Raw genomic sequence first — 23,248 nt, forward strand, 5'->3', positions numbered from 1 at the left:
CAAACTTCCGGGGAATTTGCTAACAATTTACTAAATTACTCACGATAAACGTTCACAAAAAGCATAACAATTATTTTAAGAATTATAGATACAGAACTCCTCTATGCACTCGATATGTCCGATTTTAAAATAGCTTTTTGGTGAAAGCACATTTTGCAATATTCTAAGTACATAGCCCAGCCATCACGGGCTAGCTTTTTAGACACCCGGCAAGTTTAGCCTTCACCAAAATCAGATTTACTATTGTAAAAGTTTGATTACCTTTTGTTGTCTTCGTCAGAATGCACTCCCAGGACTGCTACTTCAATAACAAATGTTGGTTTGGTCCAAAATAATCCATCGTTATATCCGAATAGCGGCGTTTTGTTCGTGCGTCCCAGACACTATCCGAAATGGTAAATCAGGGTCGCGCGCATGGCGCAATTCGTGACAAAAAATGTCTAAATATTCCATTACCGTACTTCGAAGCATGTCAACCGCTGTTTAAAATCAATTTTTATGCAATTCATCTCGTAAAAAAGCGATAATATTCCGACTGGGAATCTCCTTTTCGGCAAACAGAGGAAAAATCACAAAGACGGGGGTGGCCAGGGCACGCGCCTAAGCCCACAGTCCCTTGATCGGCCACTTGAGAAAGGCGATAATGTGTTTCAGCCTGGGGCTGGGATGACGACATTCAGGTTTTTCCCGGGCTCTGAGCGCCCATGGAAGACGTAGGAAGTGTCACGTTAGAGCAGTTAGATTAACGAGAGTCTTATCTTTAAAATGGTGTAAAATAGTCATATTTTTGAAAAATTGAAGTAATATCATATCTAAGGTATTTGAATAACTGGCTGTTGAGTAGGTGGGACGCAAGCGTCCCACCTAGCCCATAGAGGTTAATCATTGCCTCAATTTTGTCCCGCACATTGAATATAGTTGCGGAGAGTCCCTGTAATCCTAGATTCAGATCATTCAGGCAGAAAAAACATCACCCAGATAGGCCAGTCATGTGAGAAACTCGTAGTCATGCAAGCAGCCAGACAAGTGAAAATGATGGTCAGTAAAGAATGCTTTAAGTTCATCTCTCATTTCCTCTCAATTCCAAAAAACGTGTCAATACTTTTCCCCTTGATACCCAGCGCAATTCTGTATGTTGTAAAACCATTATATGGTCGCTGCCCATAGCATTGCATAGTGCAGAAAATACACGAGAGTTCAGGGCCCTTGCTTTAACAAAGTTAACCATTTTCACCGTAATGTCCAAAATGTCTTTCAAGCTGTCAGACATTCCCTTGGCAGCAAGAGCCTCTCGGTGGATGCTGCAGTGTACCCAAGTTGCACAGAGCAACCGGTTGCACACGCATTACCACTCCACTATGTCTCCCTGTCATGGCTTTTGCGCCATCAGTACAGATACCAACATGAGCAGCAGCTACATTTGGCTACATACAGACCGTTAGTGGAATTCCCGCAAGAGAGTAATGGTTAATGTGATTGAATGTTAATTATTTGACTAGGCTACCTGTATTTGACATTGTGTTGTTATTTCGCTGAACACTAGATGGTGTAATTTTATTTTTGGCAGTGAAACCAGGCTACTCAGGCAAGATTTATTTATTTTTTAATTTTTTGTAAACTTTTCAAAAATTGTATGAATGTCATCACAACTGAGCATATTTACTGTTTTGGGAATCTCTCTTGTACTGTTCCTACCTGTTCTGGGAACCTTTAAAGAACTCAGAAAGGCTGTTCTGTCAACATTCTTGAAACATCAAAGAAACGTGTTGTGCACCCTGATATAAACATTATCTGAATGTCAGCACAACTGGACAGTTTTTGTGGGAGCATGTCCTTCAGAACCTAATGAAACATTCTGGGAACCATTAAAGAACAGACTAAATGTGTTCTTGGAACGTTCTTGTAACATCAGATGAATATTTTGCACCCATTCTCTGAATGTTTTGGGGATTTTATCATGCTAATGTTAAATAAAACCCTAACTAGAACTTAATGGGAATCTTGGCTGATGTTCTGGGAATGTTCCCGGTTTGCTGGGTAGTTACTACTGTGTGTTTGTGTGTGTGAACCAATGGAAGAGCTCTCAGGTGGTATGGAATGGCCAGTTAACCTCTTGACGGTCGCCTAGGATAGGGGGCGCCACAGCGCATTTTGAAAAGAATTCGTGCCCATTTTAAACGGCCTACTACTCAAACGCAGAAGCTAGGATATGCATATAATTAATACTTTAATCTGGTTACTACTCCTGCCCAGTAACTAGAATATGCATATAATTATTGGCTTTGGATAGAAAACACCCTAAAGTTTCTAAAACTGTTTTAATGGTGTCTGTGAGTATAACAGAACTCATATGGCAGTCAAAACCCCGAGACAGATCGAAACAGGAAGTGGAATTCTGAATTGCGGACTCAACTTCATCACGTTGCCTATTAATCACACCGTAAGCTATGGTTCATTGAGCACTTCCTATTGCTTCCACTAGATGTCCCCAGTCTTTACAAAGTGGTTGAGTCTCCTACTGTGAAAACTGACAGAATGATACGCTGTGGAACGTGGTCACACGGAGAGGGCCATCACCATTATGACGCCGGCGCCCCTGGCTACCCTCCCCTTTCGAAACGTTTATAAAGACAATGCAATCGTCCCCCTTGAATCTTATTGGAGCTCTGGTTGAAAAAGGCCCTAAAGATTTATGTTATACAACGTTTGACATGTTTGAACGAACCTAAATAAGAAAAAAATGCATTTTGTTGAAAGAGTAGCCCCGCGCACCTCGGAACTTTTGGTGCAGCCTTCAGAACGCGCTAACAACAACAAGCTAATGGAACATAAAGGATGAACTTTTTCGAACGAAAATACATTTGTTGTGGACATGGGATTCCTGGAAGTGCCTAAGGATGAAGATAATCAAAGGTAAGGGATTATTGACAATAGTATACAAGACTAGATTTGATATGCGATTGTTCCAAGATGGCGCTGACCTGTATTGCTAGCATATTGTTCTGAGTATCGCATCCCCTTTTATCGCAAAGTGTGATTACCCAGTAAAGTTATTTTTAAATCTGGAATTACAGGTGCTTTCAAGAGATATTCATCTATAAATCTTAGAATGACAATATTACATTTTAAAAATGTTTTCGAATAGTAATTTAGTAAATTGTAGCGCTGTTTCCTCGGATGCATTTGAGAGAAAATAGTTAGTCAACGTTACGCACCGATGTAAAATGCTGTTTTTATATATAAATATGAACTTTATCGAACAAAAGAATGCATGTATTGTGTAACATGATGTCCTAGGTGTGTCATCTGATGAAGATTGTCAAAGGTTAGTGCTGCATTTAGCTGTTTTTTGGTTATTTGTGATGCATGTGGTTGGTCGGAAAATGGCTATGTGGCTACTTTTACGATATACTCCTCTAACATAATATAATGTTTTGCTTTTGCTGTAAAGCCTTTTTGAAATCGGACAACGTGGTTCGATTCAGGAGAGGTGTATCTATAAAACGATATAATTTGAAAAAAAAATTGAAAAAAAAAAAGTATTACATTTTGTTATGCTAATGGCGATAGGATTTTTCGCTGGATGTCCGTCCCGTATGCCGCACAGGGGTTAACTGGAGCTGCTGACAGACTACACTGACACCTAACTTTGCAGGCCATATCAACTGGTTGAACCTCTTCGCTCTACTGTAAATAGAAAATGGTAAGTACTTATCATCATATATTACTACAGTACATAACTGTTTTGTACATAACAGTACAAACTATGCAGGCTTGGTTTACACGACTATGGTTGATGTGTATGTAAACAGGCGGGCTCAGTACAGCTTGCTTTGACTCAGCTTGCTTCAGCTCAGTCGTGTGAAAAGCCCTTAAATTTCATCTAATAATGGACATGGGCTTAATCCGGACAGGTTGCTTAACTAAGCTCAGAAACAGCAGTAATATTGAGTTATTTGTCACTCATACGGACCAGAAATAAAGTCTAAACAGCAGGCTTGTAGTAAATGTTCTCCTTCCAATTTACAGATATCTCTGGGTTATATGATACTCATACAAAGTCATACACTTGATTTCACAAATCAAGAGCCATCTGAAGTATATCCAATTTCTATCTCCAGTAACTCCTTACCACATTATTTTGTAGAAAGCAGCCTAAATCAATCATTGCATTTGTCCTGCTGTACAGTAAAGTATAATTGCAGGTAGTAATTGCAAGCAATCATTTTCTATAGGAGGTTGTAGTGGAAACAAGCGATGGTGAATCACTTCTCTGTGATCCTCAATATGATTAATGAGGTGATAGAGGGCCTTAGGGCTTTAATACAGACACACTCTGCTCTCTGAGACACACACACACCTGCACACTCTGCTACACACACACACACACACACACACACAAACACAAACACAAACGCTCTGCTCTCTGTGAGAGGAGCAGAGCCCTAAGTGTAATTTATCAAAGTCCTGATTTGACTCAGTCTCTTTTCACACAAGCACACACACTCTCCACCTGGGAGAGGCTTCCCAGTTCAACAAGCTGGATCTTGTGGGCCTCCCGAGTGGCACAGTGGTCTAAGGCACTGCATCGTGGTGCTAGCTGTGCCACTAGAGATCCTGGTTGGAGTCCAGGCTCTGTCCAGCTGGCCGTGACCGGGAGACCCATGGGGTGGCGCACAATTGGCCCAGCGTCGTCCGGGGTAGGGGAGGATTTGGCTGGCAGGGATGTTCTTGTCCCATCGCGCACTAGTGACTCCTGTGGCGGGCCAGACAGAATGCATGCTGACACAGTCGCCAGTTGTACGGTGTTTCCTCTGACACATTGGTGCAGCTGGCTTTTGGGTTAAAATTCAGGCTAGGGTCTATTTTTCTCCACTTCCTGTCTGACTGGCGTACCCAAAGTAAACTGCCTGTTACTCAGGCCCAGAAGCCAGGATATGCATATAATTGGTACCATTGGTTAGACAACATTTTGAAGTTTGTAGAAATGTTAAAATAATGTATGGGACTATAACACAATTGATATGGTAGGAGAAAATCAACAACAACAAAAAAACGGGAACATTTTCTTTTTTGAGAGCCTATGCTCTTCCAATGGAACGTATAGGTTCATATCCAAATCCAGCTCCCAGATTACAATTCCTATGGCTTCCAGTAGATGTCAACAGTCTTTGTTCAAGGTTTCAGGCTTGTTCCTTCCCAAACAAGGAAGAATTTTGAGTTTTAGTACTGGGAGTCAGAGTTGGAAATCAGTCTTTGCGCGTGCGACCAAGAGGATGCATACCTGCTAATTTAGATTTTCTATTGAACATACTTCTTTCCGTATGAAATATTATAGTTTAATTACATTTTAGGGTACCTGAGGATTAAATAGAAATGTATTTTGACTTGTTTTAACAAAGTTTAGCGGTAGCTTTTTGGATTCCTTTCTCTGCATGTTGAACGAGTCGATTACTCAAATCGATGGCGCCAACTAAACTGACTTTTTGGGATATAAAGAAGGATTTTATCTAACAAAACGACCATGTATGTTGTAGTTGGGATCCTTTGGATTGCAAATCAGAGGAAGATTTTCAAAAAGTAAGTGAATATTTCATTGCTATTTGTGATTTTATGAAGCCTGTGCTGGTCGAAATATATTTTCATGTAGGGCGTCGTCCTCAAACAATCACATGGCATGCTTTCGTTGTAAAGCCTATTGTAAATCAGACAATGCAGATAGATGAAGACTTTAAGCATTTAACCGATATAAGACACTTGTATGTACCTAAATGTTTAATATCCATAATTTTATGATTATTTATTTGAATTGCCTGCCCTCCAATTTCATCGGAAGTTGTCGACAGGTGTCCCGCTGGCGGGACGCCTAGCCCTAAGAAGTTTTTTAAGCGGGCGTTGTGTCAAGAAGCAGTGCGGCTTGGCTGGGTTGTGTTTTGGAGGAGGCACGGCTCTCGACCTTCACCTCTCCCGAGTCTGTACGGGAGTTACAGCGATGGGACAGGCCTGTAACTACCAATTGGGGATAAAAAGGGGTAAAAATAGATAAATAAAATAAAAGCTGAATCTTGTGGAAGCCTCACCACTCATTTGTTTGCCAGTATTATCTTATGTATAACTCTGTGTCTGTTCTGCCATCTCTCTTCTGTTTTTCCCTTGCATTAGCCTTAACCTGTTAGGGCTAGGGGGCAGTATTGACACAACCGGATAAAAAACGTACCCGATTTAATCTGGTTACTACTCCTGCCCAGTAACTAGAATATGCATATAATTATTGGCTTTGGATAGAAAACACCCTAAAGTTTCTAAAACTGTTTGAATGGTGTCTGTGAGTATAACAGAACTCATATGGCAGGCCAAAACCTGAGAAGATTTCATGCAGGAAGTGGCCTGTCTGAGAAGTAGTGTTTCATCTTGGCTCTTTTTATTGAAGACTCAGGATCTGTGCAATAACGTGACACTTCCTACGGCTTCCATAGGGTCTCAGAGCCCGGGAAAAAGCTGAACGATATCGAGGCAGGCTCTGGCTGAAACACTTTATCGCTTTTGGCAAGTGGCCACTCAGAGTACTATGGGCTTAGGCACGTGCCCGCGTCGACCGATGCTTTCTTTTCCTTTGTCTGTTTACCTAAACGCAGATTCCCAGTCGGAATATTATCGCTTTTTTATGAGAAAAATGGCATAAAAATTGTTTTAAACAGCGGTTGACATGCTTCGAAGTACGGTAATGGAATATTTAGAATTTTTTTGTTACGAATTGCGCCATGCTCGCCACCCTTATTTACCCTTTAGGATAGTGTCTTGAAAGCACGAACAAAACGCCGCTGTTTGGATATAACGATGGATTATTTTGGACCAAACCAACATTTGTTATTGAAGTAGCAGTCCTGGGAGTGCATTCTGACGAAGAGAACAAAGGTAATACAATTTTTCTTATAGTAAATCTGACTTTGATGAGTGCTAAACCTGCTGGGTGTCTAAATAGCTAGCCCTGTGATGCCGGGCTATCTACTGAGAATATTGCAAAATGTGCTTTCACCGAAAAGCTATTTTAAAATCGGACATATCGAGTGCATAGAGGAGTTATGTATCTATAATTCTTAAAATAATTGTTATGCTTTTTGTGAACGTTTATCGTGAGTAATTTAGTAAATTCACCGGCAGTGTTCGGTTGGAATGCTAGTCACATGCTAGTCACATGCTAATGTAAAAAGCTGGTTTTTGATATAAATATGAACTTGATTGAACAAAACATGCATGTATTGTATAACATAATGTCCTAGGGTTGTCATCTGATGAAGATCATCAAAGGTTAGTGCTACATTTAGCTGTGGTTTGGGTTTATGTGACATTATATGCTAGCTTGAAAAATGGGTGTCTGATTATTTCTGGCTGGGTACTCTGCTGACATAATCTAATGTTTTGCTTTCGTTGTAAAGCCTTTTTGAAATCGGACAGTGTGGTTAGATTAACGAGAGTCTTATCTTTAAAATGGTGTAAAATAGTCATATTTTAGAAAAATTTAAGTAATAGCATTTCTAAGGTATTTGAATAACGCGCCACAGGATTCAACTGGCTGTTGAGTAGGGCTTTAAACAGACCTGGGTTACCACAGGGTTACCACTGACTAACACAAATACACACATTAAACTAACTATAACAGATGAGATTCTGATAGCAGATGGGAGGTATTGGAATCCCATAGACTATCTGGATGATAAAAAATATAGATCTCTCTCAAAGTGTGGGACTTTTCTGGTTGAGAAGACGTCATACTGGATTACAACCAACTGGTCTTTGTTACAACATGTTAAAGACCTCTTTTTTATGACAAGATCAAGACCTCATGGGAAAGACGTCACATTTTGGTTGATATCTGGTCAGATCTGATTAAAACATGATAAATATGTATTTTTCTGGTTGCTAAAAATACATTATTTAACCAGTATACAACCTGCCACACACACACACACACACACACACACACACACACACACACACACACACACACACACACACACACACACACACACACACACACACACACACACACACACACACACACACACAGGTCTACCTTTCTCTCATTCTACAGAGAGCATGGATCCCTCACTCCCGCCCCAGGCCAGACATGAACACCTAGTGTTCCTGTGTAAATAACATCAGCCCTCTGGTTTTACTCTCACTCTTTCTCTCTCACACACACACGTACACACGCACGCACACAAACAGCTCAATATGGTTTGGTACTCAGTTACTTTGCAGGGAGGATTCATACGACACACGCACACCCCAGCTGGGCACCTTTGGTACTGAAACAAGCTACCCAGTCTTGGATGCCGTTGACAGCTGTATGATCAATGATAAAATGTTATTGATTGTTTTTACCGTGTCTCCCTGCAGTACCAATGCTAAAGTCGTAAAAAAGGGAGGAGGTGCTAAGGAGAAGAAAGTGACTCTGAAGATGGCCAAGAAGGCTGTGTGTGTGACCGCTGAAGGCTGCCGTAGACTGGACCTCAGTAATATGGGCATCGCCATCTTCCCCAAGTGTCTCCTCAAAACTACCAGTCCTCGAAGAGCTGTACCTCAGGCACAACCAACTCAAGTAGCTTCCAGACTTAATCTGCATTTATTTACTTTATTTAGTTCACTTGACCACAGACTCACACAATAATATCATAATACACAGTGGAAGGAAAGAATTCAAATAAAGGTGAAATAAAAATAAATACAAAAATTGGCAAAGAATTGATGCATGCCTTGAGCCATCGTTCAACGCCATAGTGCCATCAAAGCTCAACACTAAGCTAAGGATCCTGGGGCTAAACACCTCCCTCTGCAACTGGATCCTGGACTTCCTGACGGGAGACCCCCAGGTGGTAAGGGTAGGTAACAACACATCTGCCACGCTGATCCTCAACATGGGGGCCCCTGAGGGGTGCATGCTCAGTCCCCTCCTGTACTCCCTGTTCACCCTTGACTGGATGGCCAAGCACGACTCCAACACCATCATTAAGTTTGCTGACGACACAACAGTGGTAGGCCTGATCACAGACAATGATGAGACAGCCTATAGGGAGGAGGTCAGAGACCTGGCAGTGTGGTGCCAGGATAACAACCTCTCCCTAAACATGATCAAGACAAAGGAGATGATTGTGGACTACAGCAAAAGGAGGACCGATCACGCGATCATGCCCCATTCTCATCGACGGGGGTGTAGTGGAGCAGGATGAGAGCTTCAAGTTCCTTGGTGTCCACATCACCAACAAACTACCATGGTCTAAACACACCAAGACATTCGGGCACGACAATGACTATTCCTCCTCAGGAGACTGAAAAGATTTTGCATGGGTCCTCAGATCCTCAAAAAGTTATACAGCTGCATCATCGAGAGCAACCTGATTGGTTGCATCACCACCTGGTATGACAACTGCTCGGCCTCCGACCGCAAGGCACTACAGAGGGTACTGAGTACGGCCCAGTACATCATGGGGGCCAAGCGTCCTGCTATCCAGGACCTCTATACCAAGTGATGTCAGAGGAAGGCCCTAAAAATTGCCAAAGACTCCAGCCACCCTAGTCATAGACTGTTCTCTCTGCTACCGCACAGCAAGCGGTATTGGAGCGCCGAGTCTAGGTCTAAAAAGCTTCTACTCTCAAGCCATAAGTCTCCTGAACAGATAATCAAATGGATGGCTACCCAGACTATTTGCATTGTTGCCCCCCCTCCCGCACATGTACATATTACCTCAATTACCTCAACTAACCTGTGCCCCGCACATTGACTCTGTACCGGTACCCCCTGTATATAGCCACGCTACTGTTATTTTATTGTTGCTCCTTAATTATTTGTTATTTTTCTTCTGTATTTTTCTTTTATTTATACATTTTTTACTTCAGTTGTTTTTAGTAAATACCTTCTTAACACTTATTTTTCTTAAAACTGCATTGTTGGTTAAGGGCTTGTAAGTAATCATTTCACTGTAAGGTCTACCTACACCTGTTGTATTCGGCGCATGTGACAAATAAACATTTGATTTGATTGGAAGGAGCCAATCGTACCAGTCCTGGTAGATTTAGATTCTGTTGTTGTTGATGTCTGTCACCCCGCTGTGTATGATTGCCATATTGCTGAGTCTACATTTTTTTCTTTTTTTAAGGACCAAGCACATGCCTACATGAAACAATCGAGGATGCCACAATTTAGTAAAATCTATTACCTTTGTGGTCGTCCGGGTGACCTGGTCCCGCTCTGCTGGCTGAATATCCTTAGCAACCAGTTGGAGGCCATACTGGAGACCCTCGGCCAACTGGTGGCCCTGTCGCACCTCTACCTATCCAACAACCACCTGACCTCCGCGGATCTACCCCCCCTCGCTGGGCAACCTAGCCCCCTATGGAGCTTCAACCTGGGCATGAACTTCCTTGACATCCTACCTCCAACCACAGTGGGGCTTTGTAGCATCGATGAGCTGCGGCTGTTTGATAACCTGTTCCCATCCCTGCCTGAGTTTATCAAGGTGTTACCGAGCATTACCAGACTAAACACGAAGAGGAATCCTTTCTCCTACACCCAGGGAAATTTTGGGGGCATCGAGGGGTAAAGGGGGGCTGGAGGAGCAGGTGTACCTGGCTAAAGAGAAGAGTCTGTGTGGGTCCTATCTGGAGAGGTACGGAGGAGAGGGGGATGCGGAGGGCAGGGGCGGTCTGTACTCCAGGCTGATTACGTTCAACCCACTGGCCCAAGTTAATCAGAAACAGTGGAGGAGTGACCAATCGTGGCCCAGGGAGAGGTTTGACACTCAAGGACAGCCAATGAACAACTGGATATGCTGTAGTTCTACATAGCCAATGTGCAACTTAGCACAGTTCTATGATGTGGTGATTAATCCAAATGGACAGTGCCCAAACCAACAAAATGGACAACATGTTGCAGTTGAAATTTTATAATGGATATACTTTTCTATCGAAGTCATGTCTGGTCAGCACCTGTACAGCACCTGGCGCTGTGTCACTGTTTGTGAAAATTGAAAATGAACATTAGCTGCATTTACAGGAACGTATTATTTTACTTGTGAAACAATGATTCCACAGGCCATGACGAAAGATGGCTTCAGTATTCATGTTGTAAATTGTTGAAATAACGAATGATAATTTGCAGTATATTTTCTGTTTCTACTATATAGAAGTTGGTCTTCTGTTTGCTGCTATAACAGCCTCCACTCTCCAGGGAAGGCTTTCCACTAGATGTTGGAACATTGCTGCAGGGACTTTCTTCCCTTCAGCCACAAGAGCATTAGTGAGGTCGGGGGATTAGGCCTGGCCCGCAGTCGGCGTTACAATTCATCCCAAAGGTGTTTGATGGGGTTGAGGTCAGGGCTCTGTGCAAGCCAGTCAAGACCTTCCACACCGATCTGGACGATCTCGACAAACCATTTCAGTATGGAGCTCGCTTTGTGCACGGGGGCATTATCATGCTGAAATAGGAAAGGGCCTTCCCCAAACAGTTGCCACAAAGTTGGAAGCAGAGAATCGTCTAGAATGTCATTGTATGCTGTAGTACAAAAGGGCCTAGCCCGAACCATGAAAAACAGCCCCAGACCATTATTCCTCCTTCACCAAACTTCACAGTTGGCACTATGTATTAGGGAAGGTAGCATTCTCCTGGCATCCGCCAAACCCAGATTCATCCATCGGACTGCCAGATGGTGAAGCGTGATTCATCACTCCAAAGAACGCGTTTCCACTGCTCCAAAGTCCACTGGATGTGAGCTTTACACCATTCCAGTTGACGCTTGGCATTGCGCATGGTGATCTTAGAACTGTGTGCGCTGCTCAGCCACACAAGCCCATTTTATGAATCATTCGAAGAAAAGTTATTGTGCTGACTTTGCTTCCAGAGGCAGTTTGGAACTCAGTAGTGAGTGTTGCAACTGAGGAGAGACAATTTTACGTGCTTCATGCTTTAGCAGTAGGCGGTCCCATTCTGTGAGCTTCTGTGGCCTACCACTTTGCAACTGAGCCAGTGTTGCTCATTGACGTTTCCACTTCAACAGTACAACACTTAATAGTTGACTGGGGAAATTCTAGCAGGGAAGAAATTTGACGAACTGACATGTTGGAAAAGTGGCATCCTATGACGGTGCCATGTTGAAAGTCACTGAGCACTTCCGTATGGCCATTTTACTGCTAATGTTTGTCTATGGAGATTGCATGACTGTGTGCTCAATTTTATACACCTGTCAGCAATGGGTGTGGCTGAAATAGCCGAGTCCACTAATTGGAAGGGGTGTCCACCTACTTTTGGCCATGCAGTGTATCTACAGTTAGAGTCGGAAGTTTACATGCACTTAGGTTGGAGTCATTAAAACTCGTTTTTCAACCACTCCACAAATTTCTTGATATCAAACTATAGTTTTGGCAAGTTGGTTAGGACATCTACTTTGTGCATGACACAAGTAATTTTTCCAACAATTGTTTACAGACAGATTATTTCACTTATAATTCACTGTATCACAATTCCAGTGGGTCAGAAGTTTACATACACTAAGTTGACTGTGCCTTTGAACAGCTTGGAAAATGACAGAAAATGATGTCATGGGTTTAGAAGCTTCTGATAGGCTAATTTACATCATTTGAGTCAATTGGAGGTGTACCTGTGAGTGTATTTCAAGGCCTACCTTCAAACTCAGGGCCCCTTTGCTCGACATCATGGGAAAATCAAAAGAAATCAGCCAAGACCTCAGAAAAAAATTGTAGACCTTCACAAGTCTGGTTCATCCTTGTGAGCAATTTCCAAACGTCTGAAGGTTCCACGTTCATCTGTGCAAACAATAGTACGCAAGTATAAACACCATGGGAGGATGCTGCCGTCATACCGCTCAGGAAGGAGACACGTTCTGTCTCCTGAAGATGAACGTACTTTGATGCGAAAAGTGCAAATCAATTCCAGAACAACAGCAAAGGACCTTGTGAAGATGCTGGAGGAAACAGGTACAAAAGTATCTATATCCACAGTAAAACGAGTCCTATATCGACATAACCTGAAAGGCCACTCAGCAAGGAAGAAGCCACTGCTCCAAAACCGCCATAAAAAAGCCAGACTATGGTTTGCAACTGCACATCGGGACAAAGATTGTACTTTTGGAGAAATTACCTCTGGTCTGATGAAACAAAAATAGAACTGTATTGCCATAAAGACCATCAAGGTCTTTATGGCAGGGAGGTTACATGGAGGAAAAAGGGAGAGGCTTGCAAGCCAAAGAACAGCATCCCAACCGTGAAGCACGGGGGTGGCAGCATCATGTTGTGGGGGGTGCTTTGCTGCAGGAGGGACTGGTGCACTTCACAAAATAGATGGCATCATGAGAGGGAAAAGTATGTGGATATATTGAAAGCAACATCTCAAGACATCAGTCAGGAAGTTAAAGCTTGGTCGCAAATGGATCTTCCAAATGGACAATGATCCCAAGCATACTTCCAAAGTTGTGGCAAAATGGCTTAAGGACAACAAAGTCAAGGTTTTGGAGTGGCCATCACAAAGCCCTGACCTCAATCCTATAGAACATTTGTGGGCAGAACTGAAAAAGTGTGTGCGAGCAAGGAGGCCTGCAAACCTGACTCAGTTACGTCAGCTCTGTCAGGAGGAATGGGCCAAAATTCACCCAACTTATTGTGGGAAGCTTGTGGAAGGTTACCCAAAACGTTTGACCCAAGTTAAACAATTTAAAGGCAATGCTACCAAATACTAATTGAGTGTATGTAAACTTCTGACCCACTGGGAATGTGATGAAAGAAATAAAAGCTGAAATAAATAATTCTCTCTACTATTATTCTGACATTTCACATTCTTAAAATAAAGTGGTGATCCTAACTGATACAAGACAGGGAATTTTTACTAGGATTAAATGTCAGGAATTATGAAAAACGGAGTTTAAATGTATTTGGCTAAGGTGTATGTAAACTTCCGACTTCAACTGTACTTGTTGTGTATGTGTCCACACTCACCTGATATTAGTTATGACCTCAGCAACCCCTCTACCTATCAATGCTGGCACCACTGAACACAGCCTATAGAAAGTAGTAGGAATGGAAAAAACAGAGAGATAGAGGGAAAGAAAAAGAAGATCAAACCTGTCCCATAAAGCCACACTCTCCATCTCTCTCTTCATGTTTTCCTATCTCTCTCCATCTCTTACCTTTTAAAAGCAGACACATGGTCTTTGTTGAAGAAAACCAGGAAAGTAGAGTATCCGTTCTGCATAAAGATCTCCAGCGCATTTTCCTGAGGTGTCAGAAAACGGGAAACGTTTCTACAACATTGCAACAACTTTCTAATAGACACATGAAACACACCAACATGCAGACGGAGAAATATATATGTTTTAACATTTTACTCCAAAAAGTAGACTGTATAGGGAATTAGGTGCCGTTTCAGATTTGCCGTGTAAGTTCACCTCTAGAAGGAAACGCATAAAGCGGACATCTCTTATGTCCTGGTAGGGCCATCGTTTGCAGCTGGGGCTGGATGAAGACATGTCTTTAGTCAACATACTGGAAACGAACGCGTCACGCACACTGGGGGAAAGAGGGACACGGGGTGTGAACAACAGTTCATAATCATTAATATTCAATAGTATAGTATGTAACCTCCCTATATGTAAGTACACACAGACATTGTCCAACTCATCTCTCTCTCTCACAAACACAACCACACGTACGGATGCACGCACACACAGTACCCAGTGGGGTGGTGTTTTCTGCAGCAGACATCTCCTGCGGGGGTTAGGGTGAAGCCCTCACACATGTACAGACTTTCTGTCCCAAACAACAGAAGCCCCTCTGTTACAGACAGCCCACTGACCACCACCACACACACCTTCGCTTTAACCTTGGGGGAGAGAGGACACAACAAATCATAATTGTAAATGAAAAGTCAAGGTTATATTGTTAAATAAAGGTTATATTCACAATCAGTGTTACATCATGATAGTTCTGAAGTGTCTGTCCTATATCTGAAAGATACAAGAAAGATCAGGAAACTTCTATATATATTTTTTTACATGTATTTAATACCTTATTTTTGGCACTAAACATGTATATACAGTACTTCCATTCATTTTTTCAACTGGTACCAGGGGACTTTCAGACAAGTCTTGTGAGGCCTGTGGGTGTCCTAGAGCAAAACAACTGACATGTACCTGTTCGTGAGAGTCGTATTAGTGTATAGCCCAAACTGTATGGACGCTACAGACAGAAGTTAGCAGATTGGCTGTACCAACTTCAGGCGAGTCCCAAGGCGCTTGTGGGGGTCATAGAGCAAAATGGAGAACACCATTGTGTTCGTGAGAGTCTCATCTTTCCACAGAGGGGTAATAGTTTGTCAAAACATTTGGATGCAACAGATGATTTTGTGAGAAGAACGATTTTCGGGGTGTCTAATGGTCTGACAAACATTGCTCTAGCTCAGTCACCTTTCACCGCAGATGCGGAAGTGTGACATAAGCGGATGCGGTTGATTGAGACGCATCCAAAGCAAAATAGATATCTCTAGCTTAAACTGACATTTTTATGGGGATTGTTTTTGTTATGCTAATTAGATTTCCATGGGGGCGCAGACATCAACCGTAGGGGGTTACTAGACAAGCACAGCACAAGGACAGAATTACATCAATTTAAAATAAGAATACACGCTTTCAGACATTTATGCCTTAACATTCCATGCCTTATGTACTCATTATAACAGCAACACTACAGCCATTAAATTTCCCAAATATAGCGATCCTTTGCCCTACTGTTACAATTGCTTTGACCAAGTAGGTCCTGATATCCTAAATCGCATAGCACCAGTCGATCTGTGAACATCAGAGAGAATCTCACAACATCACAAACCATCCGTGTCCTTGTTTGTTCTATTTGACGTCAATACTATGCATAATAATGTGATTCATAGTCGAATGTAACAACCTTGTTCGCTAAATTCTCCTGACATGAATACAGCTACCTTGTTTCTCTAAATTCTCCTGACGTAAATAAAGCAACCTTGTTTTGCTAAATTCCCCTGGCATGAATAAAGCTACCTTGTTTCGCTACATTTCCGAAAACGCCCATGGAGTTGGTGGAAGAATCCTTTAATTCATGGCCACTTGCTCAGCTGGGCCAGGGGCACTTTAATTAGGTCAGGTGGAAATGTCCGACAGATCTCAACTCCATAAAAGGAGGAAATCGCCATCGCCCGATCTCACTGCTTTCTCTTCCTTAACTCCATCTAATCCTGAAGTTTTGTGTGTCCATGAATCCACGTAAATCCTCCGAATCTGTTACCTTTCATCTGAACCTTTCACCAGAACTATCTGTTGTGATTGGGAGAGCGGGCCATTAGTTATTGTTTATAGTTATTACCGCGGAGCGCGGCTTGGAGTGCACGCTTCAAACCTATTGTGTAATGTAAATGGTCAATGATCACGGCCCTATAGATCATCACAGGCCAATTATGCCATCGATATATGGTATTATGTAATGAAATGACATGTACATATGAAGACAAACTTGAAAGGGTGAAATATGAAACGTCATTGTTTGCTGAACTGATAAATTCTGATATCAAACTAATGGGGATAATAGATTGAATAACCAATCACTGTTTGAATTATTTGTATTATTCTTCTCATGATTATGAGAAATAGTTACGAGCCTAAATGACTCAAGGATGATTCCTATTGACCTCTTATTGAACTGGATTGCTGTATTCCCTAATTATGTTAATAATGAATGATTGTTATGATTTGATCTTTGTGATTATGAATTTGATTGGATACATGTTATTCTGTTTCCTTTGTTATGCAGCACAGACTACCCAGTAAATATACCACTTCATGGTTAAAGGGATTCCTGCCGCCTCCTCATCCATTCCTCTGTCACCTGACCCCTGACCACCTGTTCACCTTCACTGTTTGTCATCCTACCTGTCCAGCTACCTACACAGATTCCACCAATCTTTCAGTAAACATCAGAGAGGATCTCACAACATCACGAACCATCCGTGTCCTTGTTTGTTCTGTTTGAGGTCAATACTATGCATAATTATGTGATTCACAGACGAATGTAGCAACCTTGTTCACTTCTCCTGACATGAATACAGCTACCTTGTTTCTCTAAATTCTCCTGACGTAAATAAAGCAACCTTGTTTTGCTAAATTCCCCTGCTGTGAATAAATCTACCTTGTTTCGCTACATTTCCCTGAGATGAATAAAGCTACACGGTCATCTACAGTTATCGCCCTTAATAGGTAACATGGGGTACAATATAGACTTTTTACAGTACCACCCGCCATGGATTTCATTAGGTAAGATTCATACCTTGAATCGTGTGGAGTTTAATCCCACTAGAGTTTCAACTTAATGGTTTACTGACTGAGAGGCTAATGTCATACCATTGATTTCTCCCCAGAAACATTACCATCATAATCACACTATCGGCGGTGGAAGTCTAATCATGTTAAAGTTTGTGTGTGGGGGGGGGTGCTTTGCTCCTGGATTAATAAGCGTGTAAATGCCTGTGTATCTGACAATGGCTCAGCAGGACACACACACATGCCAACTAGCTAGGAGACAGTTGATACAACCATATACTGTTTTTTTTAAATAATTTATTAACATTATTAAAACACTCTGCTGGTTGACTTTGCTTTAACATGACCTGTTAATATGGTTTCCACCTCAGCAACTTGTCTTACATTTCCATTGTAATTCCCCTATATCACATTCACACCCAGCAGCATCCACCAGTCACAAACATACCACCAGAGGTTGGTAGCACCTTAATTGGGGAGAATGGGCTTATGTTAATGACTGGAGTGGAATTAGTGGAATGGTATAAATTATATCCAACACATTGTTTGATGCCATTCCATTTGCTCTGTTTCAGCCATTATTATGAGCCATCGTCCCATCAGCAGCCTCCACTGGTACATACGCTTAGGTTTACAAGTTATTTAGGTCAGTTAGAGAAGAGGTGTATGTATTAGGTAACCAGAGATGTTCCATTGTAAAGTTTCAAAAAGTAATGTGCAAACCATGAAACCCAGCCCACGTCTACCCTTATGCTCCCATGGGACGTAAAGACATCACCACTCCAGGCTGCACATGATTGATCATTTTAATCACACGTCTTCATCATGATTAAAACGACACAGTCACCACTTCATTATTCAGATTATTAACATTGATTGATGGATAAGGGAGAAACTGTCCCCCTTTTCACCAAGATGGCAGTGCTCCAGCTAGACTCAGAGCCTGAATGGACCCTGATGCTTGTATTATGTGACTCTGAAGACAGTCACTGCTACGAGTGTGATTATGTGTGACTAATTCTATTGTCTCCCCTCATTTACCACTGTGCGTGAGTGTGTGCATGCATGTGTGCGTGCACCTGCCCCTCCCTGTCTCTCTCCCTCTCTCGGCCCCAAGGGACCCACCACCCAAAAACCATATGGTGCGTTGGTGCCCCATATGGTTTTTGGGTGGTGGGTCCCTTGGGGCTGAGAGAGGGAGAGAGACAGGGAGGGGCAGGTGCACGCACACATGCAGTCCTCTAACAATGAATACTAATCAAATCACACACACTGGGAGAGAGAGGGGCCTAGTGATTATTAAGGAAATTAATCACTGCCACACACACAATAGGAAACCTGCTAAGTGATCAGAGCCTCTCGTCTGAACACACTGAACAAACACGAGCGAGTGCTCACACGCACACACACCACACGCACACTCACACAGTGTAATTGATGTAGAAAAAATGTGACAGGTTAAAGTAAATACTCATAGCCTGTTATACATTAAAAAGTATTAGTAAGTTCATAGTATGTGAGGATCTTAAAACATCTAAGGTTAAAAATATCATGCACTCTGTATTAGTTGATAGAGATTGATAACATTCATATAATTATGTTAAAAAGTTAAAATCCGTCAATCGTACAAAGGGTAAGAATTGTAAAAGGAATGTGAAGACGTTATATTGATTACTTTATTTTGTGGTGCCTAATTGAAGGGGAAAAGTGTTAATCTGTGATCTACTAAATGCTCTTAATCTATGAGCCTGTCACGATTCCCACCGACGGTGGCGCCCCCTCCTGCTCGGGTGGCGCTCGGCGGTCGTCGTCACCGGCCTATTAGCTGCCACCGATTCCCTTTGCTTTTCCCTTTTTTTTAATTTTAGACACCTGTGGTCAATTAGCCATTAGAGGGGCTATTTAGGTTAGCTGGCCCGCTCCTTTTCGTGCGGGATTAATTGTTGTTTACTGTCTTGTTCATGTTCGGCTTGGCATTGTCACACCTTATTTATTCCCCTGTGTTTGGGAACTTTGGTTTTGTTTCTCAAAGTGTTATTAAAAAACCACACTCCCTGTGCTCGTTGCTTCCTGTGCCTCATTCCTAAACCACGACTACCAACGCCGTTACAGAATCCCGCACCACCATAAAGGTATGGAATCAGCGGAAGCAGCGGGCACTCCTCTGCCCTCGATGGAGGAACGCGTGCTCCACCACACGACAGTCCTACATCGCATCGGATTGGCAATGGACCAGATGATGGAGAGGATGGACCGATGGGAGAGAAGTGGTATCCTCTCTCCACCTCCACCTCCCCCGATACAGCCATCTTCGCCTCCCATGACGTCTGGCTCTGGCGCGCTTCGTTTGGCACTCCCGAGGGAGTACGATGGGGCGGCGTGGGGTGCCAGGGGTTTTTGCTCCAGCTTGAGCTGTACCTGGCCACCGTCAGACCTGCTCCCACGGGGGAGGAGAGCGTGAGTGCCCTCATTTCCTGCCTGACGGGCTGAGCTCTGGAGTGGGCTAATGCAGTCTGGAACGGTCCAGACTCGGCGAGGGACCACTACCCAGAGTTCACCCTCCGGAAGGAAGAGCGGCGGGTGAACGGCTGTTCCACCTCAGGCAGGAGACGAGGAGTGCTCAGGACTTCGCGCTGGAGTTCAGGACCTTGGCTGCTGGGGCGGAGTGGAACGACAGGGCCCTCATAGACCACTACCGCTGCAGTCTCCGGGCGGACGTCCGCAGGGAGCTGGCCTGTCGGGACACAGCTCTGTCCCTGGACGAGCTGATTGATATGTCCATATGTCTGGACAATTTGCTGGCTGCCCGCGGGCGTTCGGAGAGGGTCCTGCCCGTTCCACCCCCATGCACCCCCGCCCCTACCCCTATGGAGGTGGGGGGGGCCGTGCCAAGGGGCACTGGAGGAGGTGGCTCCTCCTGCACCAGCTGTGGTCGGAGAGGACACAAGGCCGACCGGTGCTGGAGGAGCCAGTCTGGGAGTCGAGATGGCAGGCAGAACACTTCTCGGTCACCTCAGGTGAGTCAGCACCAGATTCACCCAGAACCCCCTGTTGGTCACGTGTTTTTACCAGTTTTTTGTACACATTTTTTCCCCTCTTCCCAGCATAGGGCGCTAGTCGATTCAGGCGCAGCTGGGAATTTTATGGACCGTGGACTTGCCATTAAGCTGGGCATTCCGCGGGTGCCGATAGATTCCCCTTTCCCCGTGCACTCCCTAGATAGCCGACCATTAGGGTCAGGGCTAGTCAGGGAGTCTACAGTGCCACTGGACATGGTAACGCAGGGGAATCAAATGGAACGCATTCGTTTTTTCCTTATTGATTCGCCTGCGTTTCCGGTGGTGCTGGGGGTCCCCTGGCTGGCTGGTCACAATCCCCGTATTTCGTGGAAACAGGGGGTTCTCCAGGGGTGGTCAGAGGAGTGTTCAGGGAGGTGTCTAGGTGTTTCCATAGGTGCCACGTCGGTGGAGAGTCCAGACCAGGTGTCCACCGTGCTCATTCCCCCTGAATACGCCGATTTGGCGATCGCTTTTTGTAAAAAGAGGGCGACTAAATTACCACCTCATCGACAGGGGGATTGTGCGATAGATCTCCAGGTAAACGCTGCGCTTCCCAGGAGTCACGTGTACCCCTTGTCACAGGAGGAGACGGCGGCTATGGAGACATATGTCACGGAATCCCTGGGACAGGGGCACATTCGGCCCTCCATCTCACCCGCTTCCTCAAGTTTCTTTTTTGTGAAGAAAAAGGAGGGAGGTCTGCGTCCGTGCATTGATTACCGAGGTCTAAACGCTATCACGGTGGGGTTTAGTTACCCACTACCTCTCATCGCTACGGCGGTGGAATCATTTCATGGAGCACAGTTCTTCACAAAATTGGATCTCAGGAGCGCGTATAATCTGGTGCGTATCAAGAGGGGAGACGAGTGGAAAACCGCCTTTAGTACCACATCAGGCCATTATGAGTACCTTGTCATGCCGTATGGGTTGAAAAATGCTCCAGCCGTCTTTCAATCCTTTGTTGATTAAATTCTCAGGGACCTGCACGGGAAGGGCGTGATTGTCTATATCGATGACATTCTGATATATTCCGCCACCCGCTCCGCGCATGTGTCCCTGGTGCACAAGGTGCTTGGTAGACTGCTGGAGCATGACCTATACGTTAAGGCTGAGAAGTGTGAGTTTTCCAAATGAGCCGTCTCCTTTCTGGGTTATCGCATTTCCACCACGGGGGTGGTGATGGAGTGTGACCGCGTTAAGGCCGTGCGTAATTGGCCGACTCCAACCACGGTGAAGGAGGTGCAGCGGTTCTTAGGCTTTGCCAATTACTACCGGAGGTTTATCCGGGGCTTTGGCCAGGTAGCGGCTCCCATTACCTCACTGCTGAAGGGGGGGCCGGTGCGTTTGCGATGGTCGACGGAGGCGGACGGAGCCTTCAAGAAGTTGAAGACGCTGTTCACCGACGCATCCGTGTTGGCGCACCCGGACCCGTCTTTAGCGTTCGTAGTGGAGGTGGACGCATCCGAGGCTGGGGTGGGTGCCGTGCTATCACAGCGCTCGGGTACGCCATCGAAACTCCGCCCCTGCGCTTTCTTTTCGAAGAAGCTCAGTTCGGCGGAGCGTAACTACGATGTGGGGGACAGGGAGTTGCTAGCGGTGGTCAAAGCTCTGAGGGTGTGGCGGCACTGGCTTGAGGGGGCTAACCACCCCTTTCTCATCTGGACCGACCACCGAAACCTGGAGTACATCCGGGCAGCGAGGAGACTGAATCCACGTCAGGCAAGGTGGGCCATGTTCTTCGCCCGGTTTAGGTTTACCATCTCCCTCCTCCGGGTTCCCTGAATACTAAGGCCGATGCGCTGTCCCGTCTCTATGACACGGAGGACCGGCCCATCGATCCAACTCCCATCATTCCAGCATCTATGATGGTGGCACCAGTGGTATGGGAGGTGGACGCGGACATCGAGCGGGCATTGGTGTTGGAACCTGCGCCTGCGCAGGTGCCCGTGGGGCGCATGTATGTGCCGCTCGGTGTTCATGATCGTTTGATTCGGTGGGCGCACACGCTACCTACTGCGGGTCATCCTGGTGAGGCGAGGACAGTGCGGAGTCTAAGGGGGAAGTACTGGTGGCCCACCTTGGCTAAGGACGTGAGGTCCTATGTCTCTTCCTGTTCGGTGTGTGCCCAGAGTAAGGCTCCTAGGCATCTACTGAGAGGGAAGTTACAGCCCCTCCACGTTCCACAACGACCATGGTTGCACCTGTCCATCGACTTCTTAACCTGTTGGGTCTAGGGGGCAGCATTTGCACGTCTGGATAAAAAAAATGTACCCGATTTAATCTGGTTACTAATCCTACCCAGTAACTAGAATATGCATATACTTATTATATATGGATAGAAAACACTCTAAAGTTTCTAAAACTGTTTGAATGGTGTCTGTGAGTATAACAGAACTCATTTGGCAGGCAAAACCCTGAGACATTTTCTGACAGGAAGTGGATACCTGATGTGTTGTATTGACTTTAAACCTATCCCATTGAAAAACACAGGGGCTTAGGAATATTTTGGCACTTCCTATTGCTTCCACTAGATGTCACCAGCCTTTACAAAGTGTTTTGAGTCTTCTGGAGGGAGATCTGACCGAACAAGAGCCATGGAACGATGATGTCCCATTAGACACCTGGCGCGCGAGTTCATGTTGGGTACCCTCGTTCCAATACGTTATAAAAGAGTATGCATTCGTCCACCTTGAATATTATTCATGTTCTGGTTAAAAAAGGCCCTAATGATTTATGCTATACAACGTTTGACATGTTTGAACGAACGGAAATATATTTTTTCCCCTCGTTCATGACGAGAAGTCCGGCTGGCTTACATCATGTGCTAACGAGACGGAGATT

General features: G+C 44.3%; 1 protein-coding gene across 4 annotated transcripts in view; it reads right to left on the reverse strand.

Annotated features, from left to right (window-relative positions):
* wdfy4 (WDFY family member 4) overlaps nt 1-23,248 on the reverse strand; it is a 201,406-nt gene that overhangs the window by 54,613 nt on the left and 123,545 nt on the right. For 3 of the 4 annotated variants that reach the window (XM_014198716.3, XM_014198725.3, XM_082974959.1), the window contains exons 47-50: nt 14,730-14,887; nt 14,454-14,574; nt 14,196-14,281; nt 14,005-14,067 (exon numbers count right to left, since the gene is read on the reverse strand). In XM_014198716.3, coding sequence (XP_014054191.3) covers nt 14,005-14,067; nt 14,196-14,281; nt 14,454-14,574; nt 14,730-14,887 — 428 coding nt within the window. The remainder of the gene's footprint in view (nt 1-14,004; nt 14,068-14,195; nt 14,282-14,453; nt 14,575-14,729; nt 14,888-23,248) is intronic. The other variant, XM_014198734.3, reaches the window with a different exon arrangement.

Source organism: Salmo salar, chromosome 01 (genome assembly GCF_965601325.2).
Source record: "Salmo salar chromosome 01, fSalSal1, whole genome shotgun sequence".
Taxonomy (NCBI): domain Eukaryota; kingdom Metazoa; phylum Chordata; class Actinopteri; order Salmoniformes; family Salmonidae; genus Salmo; species Salmo salar.